Here is a 23,805-nt window from a genome sequence, read left to right on the forward strand (position 1 = left end):
AGGTTAAGAATCCTTAACTCTTTTAAAAAATATCTACTTTCTCAGGGTGCCTGGGTGGTTCGGTTGGTTAAGCGTCCAACTCTTGGTTTTGGCTTGGATCATGATCTCATGGCTTCATGGGTTTGGGCCCCACGTTGGGCTCTGTGCTGGCAGGGCGGAGCCTGATTGGGATTCTCTCTCTCCCTCCCTAGCTACCCTTCCCCCGCACTCATGCTCTCTCTCTCTCTCTCTCAAAATAAATTTAAAAAAATTTTTTAGTATCTACTTTCTGATTATAAAAGCAATACTATTTATTCTACTTAAAAGAACTCTTTTCAGGGCATCTGAGGGGCTCAGTCAATTGAGCATTCCACTCTTGATTTTGGGTCAGGTCATGATCCCAGGGTCATGGGATCGAGCCCTGTATCAAGCTCTGCCCTGAGCATGGAGCCTGCTTAAGATTCTCTTTCCCTCTGCTCCCCTCTCCCACTAGCACACTTACTCTCTTTCTAAAAACACAAATAAAAGAACTATTTTCTCGTAAAAATGTTAATTTGAGATTTGGAAAAGGATAAAAAAAAAGTTCCTCCATCTTCTTCCTGTAACAAAAGGCAGTGATAGGTTTTCCTGAAGTTGAATAACCATGTATAATTTACATGGTGGTTTTTTTTTTTCCATTTAACAGTATTTTTATCACTGCATATTCTCTGAAAGGTTTTTGTGACTTTTATTAGCATGTTTTTGAAATCTTGCTGATTTGATAGGTGAAAAAAATTCATCATGCTGGCATTGATCAGCTTTTTTTTTTTTTAATTCTTTTCAAGTTTATTTTGGGAGAGAGCGAGCGAGCACAAGTGGGGGAGGAACACAGAGAGAGGGAGAGAGAGAATCCTAAGCAGGCTCTGCACCATCATCAACACAGAGCCTGATGCAGGGCTCAGACCCATAAACCGTGAGATCATGACCTGAGCCAAAATCAAGTCGGATGCTTAACTGACTGAGCCACCCAGGCACCCCCAATCATCAGCTTTTTAAGGTGAGTTTTTTAAGTTTGGTAAGCAGATTGCCCAAAACCACATCAAGGATTGAGACTAAGACACACGAAGACTGCCCAGTATTTGGCCAAAGCAGAGGAAAGGGTCAGAGATAAGGGAGCCTTGCATCTGAGGGAGGTTACACTTCTATATATCCCTTTGCACTTTAGGAAAAGGAATAAAGCGTGCTCACATAGCTGAAGAGCCATCTTGGTCAATGTTTACAGTTTAGAACAGAAATGTGAGACGTGTTTTGGTTTAAAGCCAGGGGAGCATCAGACCGGTCTGCCGAAGAGCTCGGGCAAACTCCATCAGCCTTTTGTATTTCGGTAGTACCTTTTCTTCCACCAAAGGGGGAAAAATTGCTTTTCTAAATATTTTTCAGACTGGAAGATTATGTCTGAATCACCACCCGAGCAAGACATTTCTGAAAATTCATTCCAAGACGCAAGTATAGAGATGCCCCCTGGGGAGTCAGACCCCAGGAACAGTGAACCGGGGAAGGGCTTCAACCTGAGACCAGTCCTTTCTCCACAACAGAGAGTTCCTACAGAAGTGAGACCCCGCAAATGGGAAGCACATACAAAGAGCCTCAGGAAAAATTCAGATACCACGAAGCCTCACAGAGCGAAACCATATACGTGCAGTGAATGCGGCAAAGCCTTCAGTTACTGCTCCTCCCTGTCTCAGCATCAGAAGAGTCACACTGGGGAGAAACCGTATGAGTGCAACGAATGTGGGAAGGCTTTCGGCCAGAGTTCATCTCTCATTCAGCACCAGAGGATTCACACCGGAGAGAAGCCTTACAAATGCAACGAATGTGGAAGAGCCTTCAGCCAGAACGCCAACCTCACCAAACACCAGCGAACTCACACGGGAGAGAAGCCCTACAGATGCAGCGCGTGCGACAAGGCCTTCAGCGACTGCTCCGCCCTCGTCCAGCATCAGCGAATCCACACAGGAGAAAAGCCCTACGAGTGCAGCGACTGCGGGAAGGCCTTCCGCCACAGCGCGAATCTCACGAACCACCAGAGGACGCACACAGGGGAGAAGCCGTACGAGTGCAGGGAGTGTGGGAAGGCCTTCAGTTACTGCGCCGCCTTCATTCAGCACCAGCGAATCCACACGGGGGAGAAACCCTACAAGTGTGGCGCGTGCGGGAAGGCCTTCAGCCAGAGCGCAAACCTCACAAACCACCAGAGGACTCACACGGGAGAGAAGCCCTACAAGTGCAGCGAGTGTGGGAAGGCCTTCAGCCAAAGTACAAACCTCATAATCCACCAGAAGACCCACACTGGGGAGAAGCCCTATAAATGTAACGAGTGTGGGAAGTTTTTCAGTGAGAGTTCAGCCCTCATTCGACATCACATCATTCACACAGGAGAAAAACCGTATGAGTGCAATGAATGTGGGAAGGCCTTTAACCAGAGCTCCTCCCTAAGTCAGCATCAGAGAATCCACACTGGTGTGAAACCCTATGAATGTGCCGAGTGTGGGAAGGCCTTCAGGTGTAGTTCAGCTTTCATTAGACATCAGAGACTCCATGCTGGGGAATAACCAGAAACAACCAAAAAGTGGGTAGGGACCTGACAGGTAGTTTGAAAACCTCTGGAGACATCGGGCTTTTTGTAGTCTGTAGCTCAGAGCCACATGCAAAAAAAGCACCTTTAATAAATAGTCCCTACTTTACATGTTGTATGTGGAAGGTGTTGAGAGCTCTTCTTTTCAGGAAGCATAAATTACCCAATTCAAATTAGAGATTGACCTTTATTCAGTGAGTGCTTGTATAGAGTGCACTGCAGAAACCTTGGTTCATAAGAAGTGACCAGTGAGTGAAGGACTTGTTGCCTTCTTAAAGGCCAGGTATTTGGGGAGGATGTTATCTCTGTGAATAAGGGCTGTTAAAAAGAACCAACACTGAACAGGAATGAACAGTTTCTCCATAATGGGGCCAAAGTGAGGAAAAAGACTAAAAGCCACTAACTACTATATGCTACAGTCTTACAGGAGTAAGGAAGATATATCCATGTAGGAAAATCTATGCAGACAGGCCCAATGCACCTAGTTCTAGTGTTGGCTACTGCTAGGAAGAAAACTGCCCAGAGGGAAAAATGGAGGCTGAAGGTATCAGGATGAAGCTAGTTAAATCCCCCAGCAAGGTACATCCCTTTCTATGGAGACACAAGAGAACCTGAAGCTCACCATCTTCCCCTCTTAGGCTGGTGGGTCCTACACTTCCTCCCTTTCTAGAGAACAGTATCCTTTAGGTCAAGATTTTCCTTGTGGGCCTCCTTTCTTCCTTGAAAGGTCCTGGGGGGCTTGTCTTTGACATATCCTCACACCCAATCAGCATGACCTCATCTCTGCATTTATAAACCCCTGAGGTTTGACACTACGCATTGATTTGAGAATCAGCCTCAACAGTCATCACCCAGGGCCTCTAGCTTGTTTCTTGGCAACTTGGCACAGGTCCTCAGTGCTCAGGTAATCCTTTCACTAAAGACAGCTCTCCAACCTGCTTGTACCTGGGGAGATTAAAAAATCCACTAACTTGAAAGGCCCATTGACAAAATTACGGAAAGGCAAAGATGCAATACCGAGGAAATTAAGTTCTTGGGTTAATTATTCATAACCCCCTTTAGGTTAGTCCCAAAAGCCCCTTCAAGCAGCTTGATTGTAGCTTGCCCCAGGACCCAGCTATATCATCCACACCTTAATAAAAAAAGGAGCCAAACTAAGGGAAGGGAGACTCAGGAAAGGCAAAAACATGCCATTAGAAAATGACCTGTAAGGGGGCGCCTGGGTGGCTCAGTTGGTTAAGTGTCCCAACTTTGGCTCAGGTCATGATCTCACAGTTTGTGCGTTGAGCCCCGCGTAGGACTCTGTGCTGACAGCTCGGAGCCTGGAGCCTGCTTTGGATTCTGTGCCTCCCTCCCTCTCTGCCCCTCTCCAGCTTCCACGCTCTCTCAAAATACACTAAAAAAAACTTTTTTTAAAGAAAGAAAACGACCCTTAAGGACATAAAGGTCAGGTTTCTTTGTTTCCCATCAGTGCTTCTGAGCCCTGGCTGTGCACTGGAATGGATAGTGAAGCCTCACATTAAGGGTTATGGGCCCCTAACACACTCAAGAATTAAACTGGTCTGGGATAGATTCCTGACCATTTCACACTGGGGTAGTTTTCTTTTTGGCCAAGAATTTTGTTCTTCTCAAGAGTTCTATGAATACATACCGCCTACAAATAGCACAGAAACTTCCTTTCTAGGGGTCTTCTCTGAGCTAGTCCCATACAGGGCAGCAATCTGACCCACAAGGAGCTTGTTACCCAAGCAATGACTTTTTCCAGAGGTTCTGCCACCGTGACCCCATTAGCCACCATTTGACCACAAAGGGGGTAGGTCCCTCAAGGAAGAGCCTGTATCAAAAGGTCCACTGGTTGTCAACTGATCCTTTATTAAAATAGTTTCCTTTGTAGTTCTTGATCTTAACTCTGTGGGAAAGAAAAAAGAAAAACCTATCATTAGTGGAACAAGAAATTCTTAATAGTCCAAACCCATTACTGACCATTTCTAGAAACTTTGCAGCCTGTACAAATACTACTTTAGCTTTCCTCCAGCTCTCACCCTGAACTAGGCAAGAGAAACAGAAGTCACTTACAGCTGGACATTCCACTGCACCACTATTGATGTCATCTATGATGTCATGAGGGTGGCGGCCATCAACATTGCAGCCCACAGATTGGGCGGTCCCCAGAATCTCTTTAATGGTTCCTGTAATTAAGAAAAGTGGCATTAAGAGAGGCTTCAACAATACTCATATACCCAAGGGGAAATACTTTTTCACATCAGATAAAGAGAAATTAAACCTATTTTATGGAGTAACATCCCTGCTCCTCTAAGCCAAAACTCCGAACTCCATTTAGTTATACAGGCTCTGAACGCAAAGGGTCCGTGGGTTCTGACACCCAGATTAAACACACCCGACCCAAATATTCACTGATACCAAGTCATTCTTTAAACCCAGAAGACCCTGCACCCCAATTGTGGGTCTTACAGAGTAACATCCCTTCAAGCTGAGAAATGCTACCACTCAGTGAATACACTCTATGTAACAAGGGGGTTCCCTGCCGTCCACTTACCAGAGAGTTCCCTGGCTAACGATCGGTGCCTCATCTGTCGGGCAATGTTGACAATCTCATCAAAAGTGATGTTTCCACTGTGCTTAACTGCAGAAGAAATAAACAGCAAAAGCTGTGTCACAACCCAAGGCCAGAGAAGACCACATATTCTCCCTTCACCTTTATTTTCAGGCTGTTCCCATGCTTTCGGCACAGAGTCATCCACATGAAGAACAACCCTGTTTCCTAAGCTGGGGTTTACTATCAGCTCACCACTGGATTGCACCAGCCACGAGAACTGATCAGGTGCAGTGGCGGGTGGCTGGGGTAAAATCAGGTCTTTGCGAACCTTGCGTGGGCGAGACTATCTTTTTTTTTTACATGAAAAAAGACAAACTGAAGTTACTGGGGTTAGTTAAGCGGTCAGAATCTTCCAGCTCAGAAATGGTCTGATTATTGGACATCACTGTCAAGTACTTCCCCCTATTTCCCTCCTGCATGTACTTTTAGGGAGGGTCAGTCCCGGGCTAGGGGACTGGGGGAGAGCCGTGAGGCACTTCTTGGCAGTGCCTGGCTGTCTAACAGCTTCTGAGCAAATCCCTGTGCCATCCCTAGGTTCTGCTAAAGCAAAAACATGCAGCTAAGTATCACACTGGGTAGACACCACCACTCACAGATTACCAGGGCAAAGACCACTCACTGTTTTTCTGCTTCTTTCTGTCCCTTGGCGGTTCCTTTAGGGCTTTGATAATCAAGGCGGAGGCAGAAGGTACCACTTCAATCTGCAGAAGAGATTCTCCAATGTGAATTAAGCCCTCCTCCACCCTCCAATGAAAAAGGTCAATACTGCCATGCAACTTGGCTCTCAAAAAACATGGGCCAGGTGGGGTTTGCTGTACATTGTCAACTACTTTTCACAATCTAAAACGTGTCCTACCCTAGGAAACATGAAGTGGTTGATTTGCCCAATGTCACACAAGTGACAAGTTAGTATTTGAGCCCGCATCTACAATTTCTTGATCCTTGCTCTCAAAAAAGCCTTCCCCACATTTAAAATTGCCCTCAGCTCAGCACTGTGGCAGATGGCCATGTCAGCAAAAACCTTCCACCCAGGGATTCCAGAGGGTTGCTACCTCTGCCCTCCCCCTCAAAGCAAGTACCTGAGCCTGTCTGTTCTGAATGGTCAGCTTCACTGTAATCCTCAGACCCTTCCAATCACCGGTTGCCTTGGCGATGTCATCACCAACCTTTTTTGGAGACTACAGAAAAAAGGTATACAATTACACTGTGCTTGAAGTTGCAGTACAGCCTGAGGCCCTGCCCTATCCTTCTCCCTTGGCAACACCCCAAACCTTTTCCAATCCAGCACACGGGGGCAGTCTGAAAGCATGTAACCGCACCCAGTGAATCAAGGGAATGGCTACTACAGCTGTATACATTGGAGAACTGCAGCTAGGGGTGGAGTCTGCTTGGGACTGTAAGCTGCAGACCCAGGGTTGTTAGGAAGGCAAAGTCCCTTACCTACCTACCTACCTACCTACCCACCCCTAAGGACCCACATGGTCTAATGTAGGGATTTTCGACACTGGTTACATTCAAATCACCTGGACGATTTTAAAGATTCCTGGTGTCAGACCAATCCAAGTCAATCTGCAGGGATGGGGTCTGGGCATTTGCTACTTAAGATTTCCTAATGACCACCAGCCTCAACAGGAAAGCTATCCAGTGGGTGCCAGCTAAACCGAAAACCAAGAAAAAGTAGTAAGACACTGGGTAAGCAAGACCACGTGAGAAACACGTTTGGGTCAGGAGACCGATGTCCAAGAAATAAAGGCCTAACGATACTCAGGGAAATGCATGCTCAGAAAAAGCATAAAAATAAACAAGTAGGTAAAAAAGGCAGTCGTCGGTAAAGCTGCTCACATTAATGAACAGGTCATGCAGGCTACTACATACAATTCACCAGGATCTTAACCCACAGCCCACTTAATCCTCCCAACCGATATTTAATCCCATCAGTGATCTGCCCATTTCCCTGACTAGCAAACACAGGCTGAGGAGGCAGCCCAGTGTCACCAACCTACTCTAAGCCCTCACAGATCCCTGGCCCATCCCTCAGGTACAGTAAAGGCAGCAGTTAATAGCCATTAGAGAATAAAAATTACAGCTTCAAAGTAGCCTGTTCCCACTTCCTATATCACCCTGCTATGGGAGTACTTCCAAGCCAGTGGCTCAGAGGGGTTGCCAACTCGTCGATGTCAAAGGCACCTCAGATCCGGGCTCCTTGGCACAAGCCCGACCTGAACTGCTTTCCTTCGACAAGAAACAGGCCTCCACGAGGATGACTTACCAGACCCAGCGGGCCGATCTTGGGGGCCAGGGCAGACGTGGCACCGACCTCACCACCGGTGCACCTCAGGTATACTGTAGAAAGAAAAGATCAGCGGCGCTGCACAGGGAGCCCCCGGGTCCCAGCCTTCTCCCCCCATCCTTCCGGGGCTGGCCACACCGCTTGTCTCTTCTCGGAACAGCACCAAGGGCCTCAGCAGCGAGCGAGGAAGGCCTCCCAACCCCCCAGCGGGCGAGCCGCCTCCTCCCTGGCGTGGACCGCTCCAAGCGCCACGTGGGACTGGGGCCTTCGGTTCAGCTCCGGCTACCGAGGCCCGCACTGGGGCGGCCAACCCAGTGGAGGGGAGAAGCGCCCGGACACAAACCTTACCCTAAGGCGTGCGGGCTGCAAAGCCACCACAGGTCGTCCGGTCCTCCCTCCCCATTTACACGTGGGGAAGCTGAGGCCCAGAAAGCGTTAAGAGACTCGACCAGGACCTCACAGCACCCTGAACGCAGCACTGGAAAGGCCTCTAGCAGGCAGCAATTTTAAAGCCCGACGTGAAAACGGCAACGGCTGCTGGGGCAGCGGGGCCGACGGGCTGCCGGGAGGAGGGATGCTCCATTTCGCAGCCCGAGCCACATCTAAAGCACGCACCGACTTTGATCTCGTTGGGGTCGAACTTAGGCGGCATGGTGGAGGCGGTTGGTGTCGGATGAACCCGGATTCGGGACGACCGAAGAGCGTTGCACCGTCGCCTCCTCCGAGCCGAAAGCCAAAAGACCGGAAGGTCCTCTGACTGCGCCGGATATAGGTCGGAAAGCACGACTCTCGCGAGAACCGCTAAGCTCCGCCCAGCCTCCCAGCGACGTCCTTGCCGCCATATTGCTTATGGGCAGTTTCCTGAGGCTGAGCTGACGGGCTGGAGAACTCTACTCCGCGGTGAGTTGTGGCTAAGGGTTCGGAAGGAGGGGTTCGGGAGGTTCCCCTGGGGGAGGCAACAAGAGAGGGCTGCTCTCGGGCCCCGCTGTTCTCTATTCTCCCTAATGCTGAGGGTCACCCTGTGGTTCCTGTCGCCCAGTTGCAAAGCCCCGCCCCTCCCCTAAGGTGTCCGCATCCCCATTCCTAGACCCTAGGGTCATGGGGACCCCGAGCCCACTTTTAGCTCCCTCGTGATGTCTGCATTTTGGTTATCAAAACAACTTGATTCGAGTCTAAATCTCGCCCAACTCTTAATTCCAAGATTATACGGTTTTCAGAGTCTGACTTCGTCATCCTGGTCTGAATGACTTTCTGAGATTCAGAGTTTTGTTTTGGTCCCAAGCTCCTGCGTTTGGAGGATACCAGACTCCCGCTCCGCCCGGGCCCGGTGCCCAGTGCTCTTGAGACCCGGCGTCCATGACCAAGCCTTACGAGTGACCTGCCCACCTTCAGGTCCACCCGAGGGAACGAGCACTGGGGACTTGTGCACCCACAAAGCCAGGTGGGGCTCTCCCCACTCCAGCCTGGGGAGGATGGGTGTGGTTCTTCCCACTGGGCTGGACGTCCGGGTAAGGAATGGATGAGAGGTGGACATCGAGGAGCAGGTTGGGAAGAGCTGATCTGATGGGAGGGATGGAGAGGGGATGGCCACTGTGGGGCAGGTCGGGGGAGGGCTGAATTTTGGGGAGAGGTGAGAGAGGATTAGTCCTTGGGGAGCAGGGTAAGGGTAAGAGCTTGTCATCAAGGAGGGCTGGGGGAGGGCTGTGTTTAGATTATCCCCATCACTGCTGGCAAGTGGGTGACAAGAGGGGCCTGAGCCAGCTCTGCAGGTTGGCCGGCTCCCCGGACTGCCCACGCCCCTGTGGGCGGAGACCTGTGATCTCCGCCCTTCCCCTTGAGGACTGGGTGTGTTTCTTCTTCAACTGCATCTTCTCCCTAGTTCCTTAAGCTGTGGTAGGCGCTGAATCAACGTTTGTGAGATGTATAGTGCTATGTGGCTGACATTTATTGAACACTGGTAATGTGCTACGGGTTTCACATACATGAAAGCACTGGATCCTCACAGAACCTGGTATTGGTAACGTTATTAGTAGTAACAACATTGTTCCTGGCTCATTGATGTCCCTTATCAAGCACTGATATTTGCAGATTCAGGGCAGGCAGTAAGCACCTAGCTTCTGAGTTCAGGACAACGTACTTAGTGTGTGCCAAGGTAGTGTGAGCATGAAGGAGTTGGGCAAACCCCACAGTATCGGGACTCCAAAGAGCAGAATTCCAGACTGGTTTCTCTACAATCCAGGCGGTATAACCAGATCACTGAGCTCACGTGCCAGTTTCATTACCTTAACCTGGGCTGTGGTGAGACGCTCATGGAGTAATAGCCATGAGGGTGGTAAGGTGTCTGAGGACTGCTTTTGGGTTGTTATTTGACTAAGAGATCTCTTTGCCTATCATGTGGTTGAAATCCCCAAGGTCATGGCTGGCCGATGCCTTGCGTGTTTGGTTTGCCACTCTTACAGTGTTTCAGGAACTAGAAGTGATTCATCAGTCCCATCTGCTAGGAGTTCTCAAAGAGCATCCTTAGAAAGACCTATTGTGCCGGGCTCACGGCGCAGATTGATGGTCAAGGTGGACATACCCCCTGCCCTCAACGATCATACGGTCCAGCAGATCAGCTACGTGTTCTGTGTTCCTGTGGCTGCCTGTCCTGGATGTGTCACAAATTCCCCAGGCCCTAATTTCTCTCCTGTGCCCTAGAGTCGTGAAGATTACTCCGGGGGGAAAGGAAGAATGCCTCTCTTCTTCCGGAAGCGGAAACCCAGTGAAGAGGCTCGGAAACGCCTGGAGTATCAGATGTGTCTGGTGAGGGAAACTGGGTTTCCTCTGCGTCCATTTCTACCTCTGCCCTCATGAAACAGGGTTCTACGCTATCCTCAAACAAGCCGTGAGCTCCCTCCCTCCTGCCTGCCTCCCCAACCCCCAGAGGAAATCTCTGACTCAAAGCAGACCCACAAGGCTGCCTGTCAGGTGCTCAGGAGTGCCTTGTGCTTCCCTCCCAAGACTGATCCCTGTTGTCATTCCATGTTCGTTCACTCCTCCCTGCTGGACCTCAAGCCCCATTAAAGCAGGGATCATTGGTGCACCTGCAAAATGGATGAGGTGAACCAGATGGTGTCCGTGGTCTCTTATAGGTCCTTAATCCTGTATTTCTTTGCCTGGTCTGTCCACCCTGCAAGGGCGTTTTGTTTGAACACTTTTTATTATTCTTTTCACCCTCAGGCAAAAGAAGCTGGGGCAGATGACATTCTTGACATCTCTAAATGTGAGCTCTCAGAGGTAAACTGGGGTAGTGTTCCGTCTATGAATTTGATCTGTCCTTTTTTTCTTGGATCACATGTCCCTGAGAGAGACAGATGTGGATTGGGGCTTTTAAAAGGCCAGAAGCATTAATCAAGAGAAGTTTCCTTAGATTCTGCTTTTGTTCAAAATAATTAAGATGATTGTTGGCCTCAACATAGTCTTCCTAGAATCAAGGAGTCTAAAAGATGTACCCACAGGGGTGCCTGGGTGGCTCAGTCAATTGAGTGTCTGACTCTTGATTTTGGCTCAGGTCATGATCCCAGGGTCGTGGGATCGAGCCCTATGTTGGGCTCAGTGCTAAGCACGGAGCCTGCTTAAGATTCTCTCTCTCCCTCTCCCTCTGCTCTTCGCTACTTGCGTGTGCTCTCTCTGAAAAAAAAAATTTTTTTTAATCAAAAAAAGAAAATGTACACACAGATTTCCAGGGAACTGGAAGATTCTGGGGTTCCCCAGCCTCTCCAGCTGGTGCCCGGCACCAGAGATCTTTCTTTTGCCCCAATAGAGCTCATGTTGGAGATGGTGTGTGGGCTAGGGCCAGGCAGGGCAGTCTCCTGCCAGCTGATTATAAGGGAGGGCTGACCATGTCCCCAGCGGCATTCCTCACCAGCGTGCCCCACCACCCTCCCGGCTTGGTGCTGCCCTCCATGGGAGGACTTTGCACTTGATCACCTCCTGCCCCATCCCCCCCTCACATGTGTGCTCCTCAGAAAACAAAAACTGGCTGGAGGGGAGGCACTGACTCTTCTTTCTCCCATCTTAGATTCCATTTGGGGCTTTTGCAACATGCAAAGTTCTACAGAAAAAGGTGAGATGAATCCTCATGTTCAGAGACTTGTTCATGCATGTTTGCTGGTTTCAAATCGGGTGGGATTTTTAGGAGCTGCCTTCTTGGCACAGGCACCTCCATTCTCCCTGATTCTCACCCTTTCAGCCCGATGCAGGTGTTTGCACAGTTAGAAGAGCAGGCTTTGGGGTCAGATGGTCCTGGGTCACATCCTGGCTTTGCCCCTCTCATGAGTTGGGCAACTTCCACCAACTCTTACATCTGTTTCTTCATCTGTGAAATGAAGACACTCCCAGCTCTACTCTCGAAACCGTATTGTGAGAATTGAGTGGCAGGTAGAGAGGTGGGCAGGTAGAAAGGCAAGTGCACTGGGCATGATGCCTAACACAGTAAACACTGGGTGACCTCGTTGTTAATCGTAATGAAAACTATACTCATTTCATGCTGGTCACCCAGAAGAAATTAAGAACGGAATGAATGATTTTCAGAAAGGCATCACAACTTTGCATGTAGACAGCTAAGAGTATTCTAAATGAAGGGAGGTAAAAAAAAGTGTTCCATACCAACACAGGAGTGAGCTCCTTGACACTGGACATTTCTGTGCAAGGGTCGGTGCCAAATAGAAAAAGCAACAGATGACACGAATTGAGCCCCGGACCCCAGGCCAGTCCTGGGCTTAGTGCTTTTTGGCTGTTAGTTTCTTAATCATACGCCAGCCCTTGGAGGCAGCTACTTTATTATTCTGTTTCCTACATGAAGATGCTGAATCCAAGGAAGGTTCAGATCAGGACAGCTGCACAGGGACCTTCCTCAGGGTGGAAGGTAGAATGAGGCCTCTGAGATCCCCTTCACCCTCGAAGTTACAGGTTTTCAGGTCATGTGATTCTGCATTTGCAGGTTCCATGATTCTGAAGCACATCCCCCGTCGCAGTATCCGGTAGAGCAGAGGCAGGCGGGTTCTGCCATACCTCCCGCGCTGAGCTGGCTGCCCCTGCTCGCTGCTCATCCTCAGGCTAACTCGCCACAAATCTTTTCCAAACAGGTGTTGATTGTCCACACGAATCACCTCACTTATCTGCTCCCTAAATCTTGCAGCCTCCTGAGTCTCGCAACCATCAAGGTACAGGGGCCCTTGTCCCCCGTGTCACGGGCTCTGCCTGGTGCTCCAGGTGGCAGCCAAGCTCCCTTTGTTATAGGTAATGCAGGCCTAACTTAACAGTCAGGCTCGGGTGGGATCAGCACAACTTATTGGGCACCTTCTACGCACTGTGCGTGGGGTAGGGTTACAAAGATAACCAGCCCTGCCTTTGGGGAGCCTGCTGGATGGGTAGAAAGGCAAACTGTAAACTCAGAGCGGGTGAACTCACAGAGGGCTTGGAAACTGATGAGCCCAAAAGAGAAGGCCCCGGAGGGGCTCCAGGCATCATGTGGTCAGTGTGTGAAAGCCCTGTGTCTAGGCTGACCCCCTCCTAACTGTCAGCCTCTCCAGAACAGGGACTGGGATGTATTCACATGCGATGTGACCTATGGCCTCAGGATTATTGCACACGAACATGAGCTATGACAGTGGGGACACACAATAAGAGAAGATGGCAACATCAGGCATCAAAGTGTTTTTCGTGGTTATTTCTGGTTTATAGGAGTTGGGGTAGTTTTTACTTCTCTTTGTTATTCTGGCCCAACATTCATGATTTTTGTCGTAAAACAAGTAACATTTTATATGTATTTCAAATGTATATTTAATACGTATGTTTCTATTTCATACGTATGTGTATGAAACATATGTACCTACTCCAGTGTGTTGCCTGTGCTTTGTTTGCTCATTTTGGTTGTTAAAAAAATTACCAAGTATAGTTAAACAAAGAAAAGGAGGAAAAATGTATATAATTCCACACTCCAGAGAACCGCTATCAATATTTTATTGCATATTTGGTAGTCTTTTTCTACATAAATAATATAATTATACCGTGGGGAGTTTTCCTTTGTAACGTGAATACTTACCCATACTGTTCTATAGCATACTGTTTTCGCTCAACAGTTAAAAATGAACATCTGATGGGGCACCTAGTTGGCTCAGTCGGTTGAACGACCGACTTCAGCTCAGGTCATGATCTCACGGTTTGGGAGTTCAAGCCCGCGTCAGGCTCTGTACTGACAGCTCAGAGCCTGAAGCCCGCTTCAGATTCTGTGTCTCCCTCTCTCTCTGCCCCTCCCCACTCATGCTCTGTCTCTCTCTGTCTCAGAAATAAACATTAAAAAAAATTTTTTTAAATGAATTTCTGATGAAAGAGATGGTATAATATTTTGGAAACGGAGCAGAGATGGAATACACTATCCTTTAGTTGGAGAGGAAGAGTTAGAGCCTTCTGTTCCAACACCAGAGGCAAGAAGAGACCCCCGGCATCTTCTCGCTCCAGAACCTGAAATCTGCAGGCTTTCTCGGCTGGTGACTGAGGGCTTAAGCTTGTCTTCCCTCTGCAGGTTCTGGATCTTCACGATAATCAGCTGTCCGCTCTTCCCGACGATATAGGGCAGCTGACCGCCCTCCAGGTATGGCTGCAGGACGCACAGAACCCGCCTCTGATGGCCTAAGGGAGAAGTTGCAGTCGCACAAGCCTGGAGAGTTCTCCTTGTGCTCAGGCCCGGGGCTGCCCTTGGTGCTAGCTGCCTCTGCCCCTTTCCCATGAGGGACCTCGGACGCCCTGGCCTTGGCAGTCCGAACTGTGGGAGTCTCTATACCATACTTTTGGCATTTGCTTTTGGGATTTCCTCTAAGCCCCCACGACTTACAGGAAATGATGGATCCGGCGCTCTGCCTCAGCCTCTCACTGTGGTCCTGGTCAGTCGTAGCCCACTGCAAGCTAAGCATTTCCCTCGTGTTATCTCTGATATGTTTCCTCACAGCCTTGCTGCGAGGCAGGTGCTGGTATTAGCCCCGCTTTACAGGGAAAGAAGCGGCTTTCCTCCACACTGAGATTAAAACCCATTCTCTTCACTGAGCCCCTTCAGACCCTGTATGACGGGCCCACCTGCTTTCCAGCCTCCTCTCCTGTCCCCGTCGCTCCCGGCAGTCAGCTCCTGAACCCCTCCTGGCCTCTCACCCCACTGTGGCAGGGCCTGTCCACGCAGACCTCTCCTCTTCCCTCGGCCTGAGCGACTCATCATCTCTCAGCCCACGTGTCCCTGAGAAGCCTTCCCGACCTCCCTGTCAAAGTAGATCTATCTTATCGGCCTTGGTCCTACACCCGCTTACTTCCCTGGGAGCATAAGGATAGTCCATAATTACTAATCAAGTGTTTGCTGACTTGACTGAGTCACAGTCCTCTGAGGGCAGCACCCCAGCTAGTGCACTGCCTCCAACATGGAGGAGACCAGGAAATGAAGTGGGTGAGCAACCCCTGGGTGATGCCGTTGCATTTTCCGGAGGAGAAAGCTGAGGTCACTTGCCCAACGGCACACAGAGAACACGTGGTGGGGAAGTAGTGATTGGCACCCCTTGGAAAGCCACGGTGAATACCTGGGTGGAGGATCTTTGGGGACTTTTTTTAAACGTGTACATTCTTAGAGAATCGGTGCATCCTTGCCTTGTAACTTGCAGATACCTGACAATAACCCAGAGCCATCCTTTGGTTCATCAAATATTTATCTGCCACATTATCTGTAACGGCTGCTTAGCTTTCCATTGCGTCAATGTTTAATGAGTCTGTAGCCTGTCACCCTGTTGGCCTGGCTCGCCCCGCAGTGCCGCATCCGGGAGGGAGCGTGGCCTGCTGGATCCAACAAGCCTGCGTTCTGGGCGGGCCACCGCCAGCTGCTGGCCTTGAGGCCCCGAGCAGATCCTGCTGCCTTTACACATCTCAGCTTCGTTCCCCCAACACTCGGAGAACTAGAGCCTTGTCACTGCTGCCTCCCCCAGATCCCCAAACCCGCTAGTCCCCTTCTTCCTCCTTGCTTGATCGCGGGTCCATTGTCGGGCATTCTGTGGCCTGCATAAGGGACGGAACCTCAGCAAGCAGCGGCTCAAGGTCTGGCTTTGCTCTCTCCGGCACGTGACTTCATCAGTGTGAGCCTCAGTTTCCTCATCTCTCAAAGGGGATCCTGACAGTTTATGCTTTCCTCATGAGGCTGTCAGGAGGAGATGAAGGTGTGTGTAGTGCCCAGGTGATGCCTGGCCTAAAGCAGGGGTAGACACTACTATTCGTGTGTGGGTTCTCATGTCATTTGTCCCTCTTTCTTAGGTATTGAACGTAGAAAGGAATCAACTGACATATCTGCCACGTTCCATTGGGAACCTGATCCAGCTCCAGACCCTCAACGTGAAAGGTAGGGGCCAGGAAGCCCTGTCTGTGTGATTCCCAGTCAGCTCTAGGTTGTCTCAGCCTGGCATCCACAGAGCACTCCTCCTGGGAACCACTGAGCATGAGGCAGCCAGTCCTGGGGCGTCCCTTTAAGCTGGACTGACCCTTGTTGTCCCTAGAGGTAACTAGAGGCGGGGCATCTGCAGAGCTCCTGTGACCCTTCAGGGCCAGGGCCTTACAGCAAGGAGGGCAGACCGTCTTGCCAGCCAGGCTCCCGGGACCTGGGCACTCGTATTTGTAATAACGAGGAGCGGTAGGAGTGGTGGCCTGGTGGGGGAGAGCATCCAGGAGCCACAGTAACGCTTCTGACAGGGCCCGACACACAGGGAAGACTGCTTCCACAGTCAGCGGTGCGGCGAGCCTCGCGAGTCCCTGACAGGGAGGTGTGCTCCCCAACCGAGGCTGAGAGCAGTGACTTGCTCAAGACCACCCCATGTGTTAGCAACAGAGCCCAGAGTCACACGCACCGTGCTTCCTCCCGTGCCCTTGGCTCCTCATGTCCTCTTATGGTCCTTAAGCACTTTCTGCACAAAACACCTCAGTTTACTCATTTTGTAACATACGAATGATATTGATCACTTACTATGGGGTGGGCACTGTGCTGAGGGCTGCATGTGCATAGTTGCATTGAACCCTTTGATGTCCCTTGAGGCCAGATAGCATTATTATCCCCATTTTACAGATGAGAAAACTGGCCCAAGGAAGTACAGTCCATTTTCCAAAGGCGCTCAGCTAGTGAGTGGCGGAGTAAGAACTTGAACCCAGGTCACCGAAACTCGACCATGCTGCTCTTCCTCACAGAGCCTCAGGTCTCGGGACCCGGCACATGCCCCAGGCTCAGAGTGAGGCACCCACTTCCCCTCAAGTCCTAGCAGGACTCGTGTCAGGCAGAAAGCTGGTGAAGGGGCTTTGGGGGGGGGGGGGGTCGAGCTGTGCCGTTGGGGTCTCTGCAGATAACAAGCTGAGGGAGCTTCCCGACACCGTGGGGGAACTTCGAAGCCTACGTACCCTTGACATCAGTGAGAACGAGATTCAGAGGCTGCCACAGCTGCTGGCGCACGTTCGAACCCTGGAAGTAAGTGGGGAGCCGCTCTCGCCTGGGGTCCTCTCTGGCCCGCCCACCTTCCCCTTCCCACGTTCCCGAATGCCTGCCCTGGTCAGGGTGTGCTGGGCTCACAGGGATCTCCGGGCACGTCTCTAGGAGCTCACAGAGAGACCGATGTCGAACAGTTGTCATTAGGTGACTTCTGCTGCCGTGACGGAGGCAGGGGAGCACGCTCCTAGAGTGAAGACCCGAGGCTGAATCCTGCGGGAGGTGTGCTGTGAGCACTTTGTGGTGTTCGAGCCAGACCTTGTGAGAGGATTGGCTCTGGAGAAATAGACACGGAAAAGGGAGCACTCAGGTGCAGGGAACAGTACCAAGAATGCAGGAAGTGGAGAGCACAGGGCGTGCTGAGGGCAGAGGAGGGATCTGATGTGGTCGGAAGCTGCTGTGTCTGGAGGGTCCAGGTCTCGAAGAGCCCAGAGTGCTGTGACGGGAGAGCGGCCTTGCCTGGAGGTGTAGAAAGTAGATTTCATCAGAGCAGGGGTCAGGGGGCAGAGGGCAAGCTCTTCCTAGGTCACCGTATTAGTTTGCTGGGGCGGTCGTAACAAAGTACCACAGGCTGGGTGTCTTGAACAAGACGTTTATTTTCTCACGGCTCTGGAGGCTGGAAGTCCAAGATCACCGTGTGGACAGGGGTGGTTGCTTCTGAGGCCTCTCTCCTTGGCTTGTAGACAGTCATCTTCTCCGTGTGTCCTCATATCACCTTCCGTCTCTATGTGGCTGTGTCCAAATTTCCTCTTTTTATGAGTACACCAGTCATGTCAGATTAGGACCCAGCCTGGTGACTTCATGTTGAACTTGATTACTTCTTTAAAGACCTTCTATCCAAATGTACTGACATCCGAGGTACAGGGGGAGTAGGACTTCAACATACGTGTTTTCAGGGGGCACACAATCCAGGCCCTAACAGACACTGACACAAGGCAGCTCCCGCAGGGAAGCTGGGCTCTTACAGTCGCAATGACCAGACAGCCTATGTTTATCTGGTGCTTACTAAAGCTGGGTGCTTAACCTGCATCAGTTCCCTGAATCCTCATGAAAATCCTGTGAGGCAAATACTACTGTGCCCTTTTGCCGATGAAAAAACTGAGGCATGGACAGTTTAAGGAGCTTGCCCAAGTCCACAGAGCAAGTGATAGCAGAGACAGGATTGAGAGCCAGGCAGTCTGAATTGAGGGCCCGTGCTCTTCACCTCTGTGCAACTCAACCTTCTGGAACAGGGACTTATCCATCCATATGACACACAGTCTGGCCAACATCTCAGAATCCTCTGATGAGCCATCAGTGAATTACCTCTCAGATCAGACTGCTGAGCATCGGCCTCTGTATCAGAAGTGGGCAGGTGAACGTGTAGACAGCAAAGGGAGGTGGCTAACGCCAGAGGCTGGTCCCTCCTGCCGTGACAGCTTGCCTGAGAAGGGACAGGGTGGTCAGCTCCTCTCCCCGGGCCAGCTGGAGAGACAGGCCGAGACATGGTTATTCTCTGTGCTGTCCAATAGAACTTTCTGCAGTTCTGATGGAAATGTTCAATGACTGTGCGGCCTAAATCAGTAGCCACATGTGGCTTTCGAGCACTGGAAGTGTGGCTAGTATGACCAAGGAGGTATGTATTTACTTGTGCTGAGTTTTAATTAGTTTACATTTTAATAAACTAAGTCACACGTGGTTGGTGGCCACCGCATTGGAGCACACAGCTCACAGCGGCACAGATTCTGAAGCCGTTGTAGAGGGAGTGCAGGGAGTGAAGCGTTTCACATCCAGCCTTTACAGAAAGCTTTTGACCTTCTTGGTGGCACCTTGGGCAAACCCTTTTTCAGGATGAGACAGTAAGCAGCCCTTCTAGGTTAAGGCCAAGGTCTTTCTCACACGTTGTCTCATACTGCCCATCAGACGGCCTGTGGGCTGGGTGACATGCCTGTTTACCTCTGAGGGGGCCGTGCCTCAGAGACATCAATTGCCTATTCGAGGGTGCACATCCAGAACAGGACGAGCTGGAGTCTAACACCAGGGCCGAGTGGCTGAGCGCAGCTAATGGAAACACTGTAAACTGTGTGTCCCGTGTGGCTGGTGCAACCGAGGGACCGAGCTTTAAATTCTCTTTCATTTTACTCAGTTAAAAAGTAAGCTTATGTGGCCAGGCATGGCTCATGGCCACCAAACTGGGTGGCACGGCCCCAGCGTCCACCACACTTTACTGTCGGTGACCAGTATTACCCATGTGGGTTAGTTTTCTTTAGACTTTGCCCCCCCAAACCGGCAGTCAGGTGCTCTGCTCCAGAGCAGGCTCCCCACTGCAGTGCGTGTTCCTGGGTGCAAGGGCTGTGCTGGCCAGGGCTGGGGCGACCGAGCTGCTTTTCCCACTCAGCAATGTCCTGTCTGGCCTGTCCTGTCTGGCCTGGCAGGCCTGTCTGTCCCAGGCACGGAGGGTACAGGCTCCTGACCCGGGCCTTAGGTAACTCATGCATGCATTGGGCACTCCGCGCTTGGCCCACAGTTGGGATCCAGGAAGCCTCTGCGAGATCCAGGAGGCCTCCACGAAGAAGTGAGAGGGTAGCAGGAGGAGGGCTTGGGTAAGCAAACAAACAAAATGGAAAACCTCACGGTTTTGAGTGTGATATATATTCCTCCAAATTGTTTTTGTAAATACACTAACGCGAGAGAATGTTTTTTTTTAACAAATACGGAATCTTATTTTCTGTGTATTCTATACAAATACAGTTTCTTTTTTGTCCACTTATATTTTTATACAAAAACATTAATCACATGCTGACTGCACACCAGGCTCTGTGTTAGATGCTGGGGGCACAGCAGGAACAAGACAGGTGAGCCGCCCCTGCCGTGGGCAGAGACCGTAAACACACACATTCATAACTAAATCAGGTGCTTTGCGGTCGTGTTGACCAGCAAAGTGGACAACACGTATAAAGAGGTTCCCCTTGTGTCTGCAGACTCTGAGCCTCGACGCCTCGTCCATGGTTTACCCCCCACAGGAGGTGTGCAGTGCTGGGACCCAGGCCATTCAGCAGTTCCTCTGCAAAGGTAAAACCAGGCAGGCAGCCTGCCTCCTTCACTCAGTGAGTAAGCATGGTCCCAGAAACTGCCCTGTGCCAGCCCGGGCTCGGGGGAATAGCAGAGACCCAGGAGGCCACCGTCTCTGCCTGCTTGGAGCTCTTCAGATCTGGCAGGAGAAACAGGCAGAACAGATGGTCACACTAGGAAATGTAATTACCGGTTAGGCTACGTCCTCAGGGAAGGTCCTAGAAAGTGGCTCAGCTGAAACCTGAGGGTGATTAACAGTTAGGAAGGAGAGAAGGCTGCTGCTGGCAGGAGGAGAGGCCCCTCGAAGGGCCTAGAGGCATGGGGGCAGTGGGAAGCATGCCGCAGGGGAAGCCGAGTGGCTGGGTGCCGACACAAAGAAAAATGGGGTAAAGCCGGAGAGGCCATCTGGGCCTCGTATCATGTAGGAGAGGGCTTTGGTCAGTTTGCTTTTTACAAAGTTCACTCCAGCTGCAGGGAGGAGAAGGGAGTGGAGAAAGCAAGCGTGGAAGCCAGGGACAAGTTGGAGGGCATGGGGTCAACCAGGACAAAGGCCACAGTGGACTGGACTTGGAGGAGTGGCAGTGCAGTGAAAACCCAGGGCCACCGCTGATCCAGGTGCCCCGAGGGTGGGAGCGGTATATCCAGCCACCTCCTGCCCGGCTGATATTCTTAATTAGGGGCTCCTGTCACCTGGGGAACTTCTAGAACATGGCTAAGACACATACATGCGGTCAGCTGTGGGTGACGAAGGTGCCGTTGCAAAGCCACCAGAAAAGAAAACAAAGGTTTTTTTCAGTTAATGACTCTGGATCAATTGGATATCCATGTGGGAAAAAAGAACCTTAATTTCTTCCTTCAATAGGAGACAGGCAGCACTGACCACGGAAGGCTGATAAATTAGATTTCAGTAACATCAAAAAGGCACCACTTACGGAAAGAAAGGGCAAGCCATAAAGTTGGAAAGCCACTTATAAACATTCATTAGGCTGTGCGTGAAGACTTTGCGCTCTTTTCTGTGTGTATGTGATATTTCAGTTAAAAAAAAAAAAGTTTCACACCACACAACAGCTACTCAGGCCCCACATCTACCAGATTAGTGTTTGAGGAACAGGTGATTCTCATGTGCACCCTGGCCAGTGGCTGAGCTATACCATGTTCTTTTCTTTCTTTCTTCCTTCAAGTATAATTAACACAGCCTTAAGTTAGCTTCAGGTGTACGATCTGCTGGCCTAATTCTATACGGGACTCAGTGCTCATCCCGATAAGGGTGCTCTTAATCCCCTCCACCTGTTTCACCCATCTCCCAACCCAAACCCTTTATTTTCCTTAAAAAGATTTTTAAATTATGCCATTTGTAGGTGTACAGAAGGCAAAGAATAAAGCAGTGAACATACGTATACCCGCCACACAGCTTAAGAAATGATCTGTTTATTTAAACAGTGTAGTACGTATACATTATTACGTAAAGTTTTTGGGTTTGCTCTTTTAAAAATTTTTTTTTAAATTTTTTTTTTTTAACGTTTTTTTATTTTTGAGACAGAGAGAGACAGAGCATGACCGGGGGAGGGTCAGAGAGAGGGAGACACAGAATCTGAAACAGGCTCCAGGCTCTGAACTGTCAGCCCAGAGCCCGACGTGGGGCTCGAACTCACAGACCATGAGATCATGACCTGAGCCGAAGTCGGCCGCTCAACCGACTGAGCCACCCAGGCGCCCCTAAAAATATTTTTTAAAAACCCACAAAAGGTATCATACTGTTGTGATTCTGCTCTTTTCACTCAAGAATCGGTCTTGGACCTTTTCCTGCCTCATAATGGATGGATCTGCCTTTTTTTTTTTTTTTAAATGTTTATTTTTGAGAGAGAGAGTGCGCACGCACGGGAGGGGCAGAGACAGAGGGGGACAGAAGACCCGAAGCGGGCTCTGCACTGACAGCAGAAAGCCCAACACAGGGCTCAAACTCACAAACCATGAGATCATGACCTGAGCTGAAGTCAGATACCTAAACGACTGAGCCACCCAGGTGCCCCCCACCTTTTTTTTAAACGTTTATTTGATTTTTAAGAGCGAAAGAGCACAAGCAGGGGAGGGGCAGAGAGAGAATCCCAAGCAGGTTCCGTACCGATAGCAGTGAGCCTGACATCGGGACTCGAACTCACGAACCGCGAGATCATGCCCTGAGGCGAAATCTGACGCTTAACCGACTGAGTCACCCAGGTGCCCCGGATCCGGCTTGTTTTAAAGAATGTATAGTATTTCACGTGGTGGAGCCCCACAGCTTATGTAGCCTTTCCCTGCTGGTGAGCATGAGGTGGTTTCCAGTCTCCCAGTACCACGAACATTTTAACCCACCCCTCTGTGGCACCGTGGGAGTACTCCTCCAGGGCAGGCAGAGTGGGACTGGCAGGCAAAAGGGCAAGGACTGTGTGCTCCGCCAGCTTACATTCCCGTGAGAAGACCCTTTTTCCTTCCCCCAAGTGACCCTCGGTGTCATTTCCACCAGCTTTGTCAGTTTGTTTATTCTGACAGATAAACAAGAAAGTCACGTTCTTGGTTATTTGAATATTGTTTCATGTATTTACTAGCCATTTTTAGTGTTTCTTTTCCCATTTATATTTGAAAAAGACAACCTTGACCATATTAAAATCTAAAAGTTCTTTACCCCCAAAGGATCCTGTCATTAAAAAGACAGGTTACCATCCGGAAGAAGATTGCTACAATATGTAAAGAGCATAAATCGGTAAGAATGAGGCAAACAAAACAATAAGGCAAACAATCCACCCAAAAATGGGTGACGGGTATGAGCCCTGTCAAATTACACAGGAGAAAAATACGCAGGGCCACAGAAGGCAAGCGTCTTCCCGGGGTCTCACACACAGCCTTCTCCACTAATCTCACGCTTTCTCATCGCCCCATACTCACGTGGATGGTAAAGAGGCAGCTGGCCAGTCTATTTATTCACTCAGCTGCCGCTTACCGGCAGTTGGGAAGGGCGAGCAAGATGGAGGGCCCAGTCCGGTCCGGGGCAGGGGAGCCATGGACCAGGCAGGCGGGACAGGATGCTGGGGAGGAAGGTGGGGGCTGACGGAGGGGACGACCCTGTCCCCTCCCTCCCGGTCAGCTTGTGCCGTCTCTTGCAGAGTCAGGGCTGGACTACTACCCTCCTTCTCAGTACTTGCTGCCAGTCCTGGAGCAAGATGGGGCTGACGCTTCCTGGGACAGCCCCGACGGCCCCACAGACAGATTCTCCAGGGAGGAGGCCGAATGGCAGGTAAGGTGTGCTTGCCTGCTGACGTGTGCTGTGGAGGGGAGGCCCTGGGCGCTGGGGGGCTGTTCAGGGCTGCAGGCCCTGGATTCCTCCATCGAACTAGAATTCACCTCCACTCAGACCAGCGTGCTTAGATGCTTTCAGGAGGCCTTCTATGCCGCCTCACCCACCACCGCCCCAAACAGGTTCCTCTCTGTTTCCCGAACTCCCTGGGACCTCTGAACTTGCAGTTCACCCCGTCTGGAATTCTCTCCACTCACCTCTCACTAACTCCATCTCATCCTTCAGTTCTGTCTAGACCCCACATCCTCTGAGAAGTCTCCCCCTCCCCCCACACCAGCCCAGGTCAGGTCTCCTGCCATGTGGTCTCGGTGCCCACACATCTCCTTGGGAGCACCTCTACAGCTCTAAGTGAAGACTCATGTGGGAGATGGTTTAACGGCTGTCTCCC

General features: G+C 50.5%; 3 protein-coding genes and 1 non-coding gene across 15 annotated transcripts in view; 2 read left to right on the top strand and 2 right to left on the bottom strand.

The window, feature by feature from the left end:
• ZNF79 (zinc finger protein 79) overlaps positions 1 to 23,805 on the top strand; it is a 51,536-nt gene that overhangs the window by 13,162 nt on the left and 14,569 nt on the right. For 8 of the 9 annotated variants that reach the window (XM_053908304.1, XM_019421080.2, XM_019421081.2 and 5 more), the window contains one exon: positions 1,399 to 4,486. In XM_053908304.1, the coding sequence (XP_053764279.1) occupies positions 1,399 to 2,570 (1,172 nt within the window). In that variant the 3' untranslated portion in view covers positions 2,571 to 4,486. Of the gene's footprint in view, positions 1 to 1,398; positions 4,487 to 23,805 lie in introns of those variants that run through there. The other variant, XM_053908303.1, reaches the window with a different exon arrangement.
• RPL12 (ribosomal protein L12) lies at positions 4,446 to 8,250 on the bottom strand. Its single transcript, XM_019421076.2, has 7 exons — positions 8,116 to 8,250; positions 7,480 to 7,553; positions 6,290 to 6,388; positions 5,830 to 5,911; positions 5,151 to 5,237; positions 4,670 to 4,782; positions 4,446 to 4,502 (listed from the first exon to the last, which is right to left on the bottom strand). Exons 1-7 carry the CDS (start codon positions 8,150 to 8,152, stop codon positions 4,497 to 4,499), a joined length of 498 nt encoding a protein of 165 aa, XP_019276621.1. The 5' UTR covers positions 8,153 to 8,250; the 3' UTR covers positions 4,446 to 4,496.
• On the bottom strand, positions 5,321 to 5,448 carry LOC128778733 (small nucleolar RNA SNORA65). The gene has a single exon (XR_008424459.1). It is a non-coding gene; the product is annotated as a small nucleolar RNA SNORA65 (small nucleolar RNA).
• LRSAM1 (leucine rich repeat and sterile alpha motif containing 1) overlaps positions 8,252 to 23,805 on the top strand; it is a 39,690-nt gene continuing 24,136 nt past the window's right edge. For 2 of the 4 annotated variants that reach the window (XR_008424350.1, XM_019421074.2), the window contains exons 1-11: positions 8,252 to 8,400; positions 8,783 to 8,941; positions 10,198 to 10,302; positions 10,720 to 10,776; positions 11,561 to 11,605; positions 12,627 to 12,704; positions 14,066 to 14,134; positions 15,823 to 15,907; positions 16,896 to 17,017; positions 19,996 to 20,086; positions 23,227 to 23,357. Coding sequence is in view for 3 of the 4 variants with exons in the window: in XM_019421074.2 (XP_019276619.2) it covers positions 10,231 to 10,302; positions 10,720 to 10,776; positions 11,561 to 11,605; positions 12,627 to 12,704; positions 14,066 to 14,134; positions 15,823 to 15,907; positions 16,896 to 17,017; positions 19,996 to 20,086; positions 23,227 to 23,357 (750 nt within the window). In the remaining variant the exon portion in view is untranslated. Of the gene's footprint in view, positions 8,401 to 8,782; positions 8,942 to 10,197; positions 10,303 to 10,719; positions 10,777 to 11,560; positions 11,606 to 12,626; positions 12,705 to 14,065; positions 14,135 to 15,822; positions 15,908 to 16,895; positions 17,018 to 19,995; positions 20,087 to 23,226; positions 23,358 to 23,805 lie in introns of those variants that run through there. The other 2 variants (XM_019421073.2, XM_053908302.1) reach the window with 2 other exon arrangements.

This window comes from Panthera pardus, unplaced genomic scaffold, assembly GCF_024362965.1.
Source record: "Panthera pardus isolate Hobbes unplaced genomic scaffold, ASM2436296v1 HiC_scaffold_20, whole genome shotgun sequence".
Taxonomy (NCBI): domain Eukaryota; kingdom Metazoa; phylum Chordata; class Mammalia; order Carnivora; family Felidae; genus Panthera; species Panthera pardus.

Bases quoted from the DNA above. Each gene is read 5' to 3' on its own strand.
- RPL12 (XM_019421076.2), bottom strand. From the start codon at position 8,152: ATGCCGCCTAAGTTCGACCCCAACGAGATCAAAGTCG. The intron at 7,554-8,115 runs GTGCGTGCTTTA...TTCTTTCTACAG, and splicing joins CCCCAACGAGATCAAAGTCG to TATACCTGAGGTGCACCGGT. The intron at 5,912-6,289 runs GTACTTGCTTTG...TCTCTTCTGCAG, and splicing joins TTCAGAACAGACAGGCTCAG to ATTGAAGTGGTACCTTCTGC.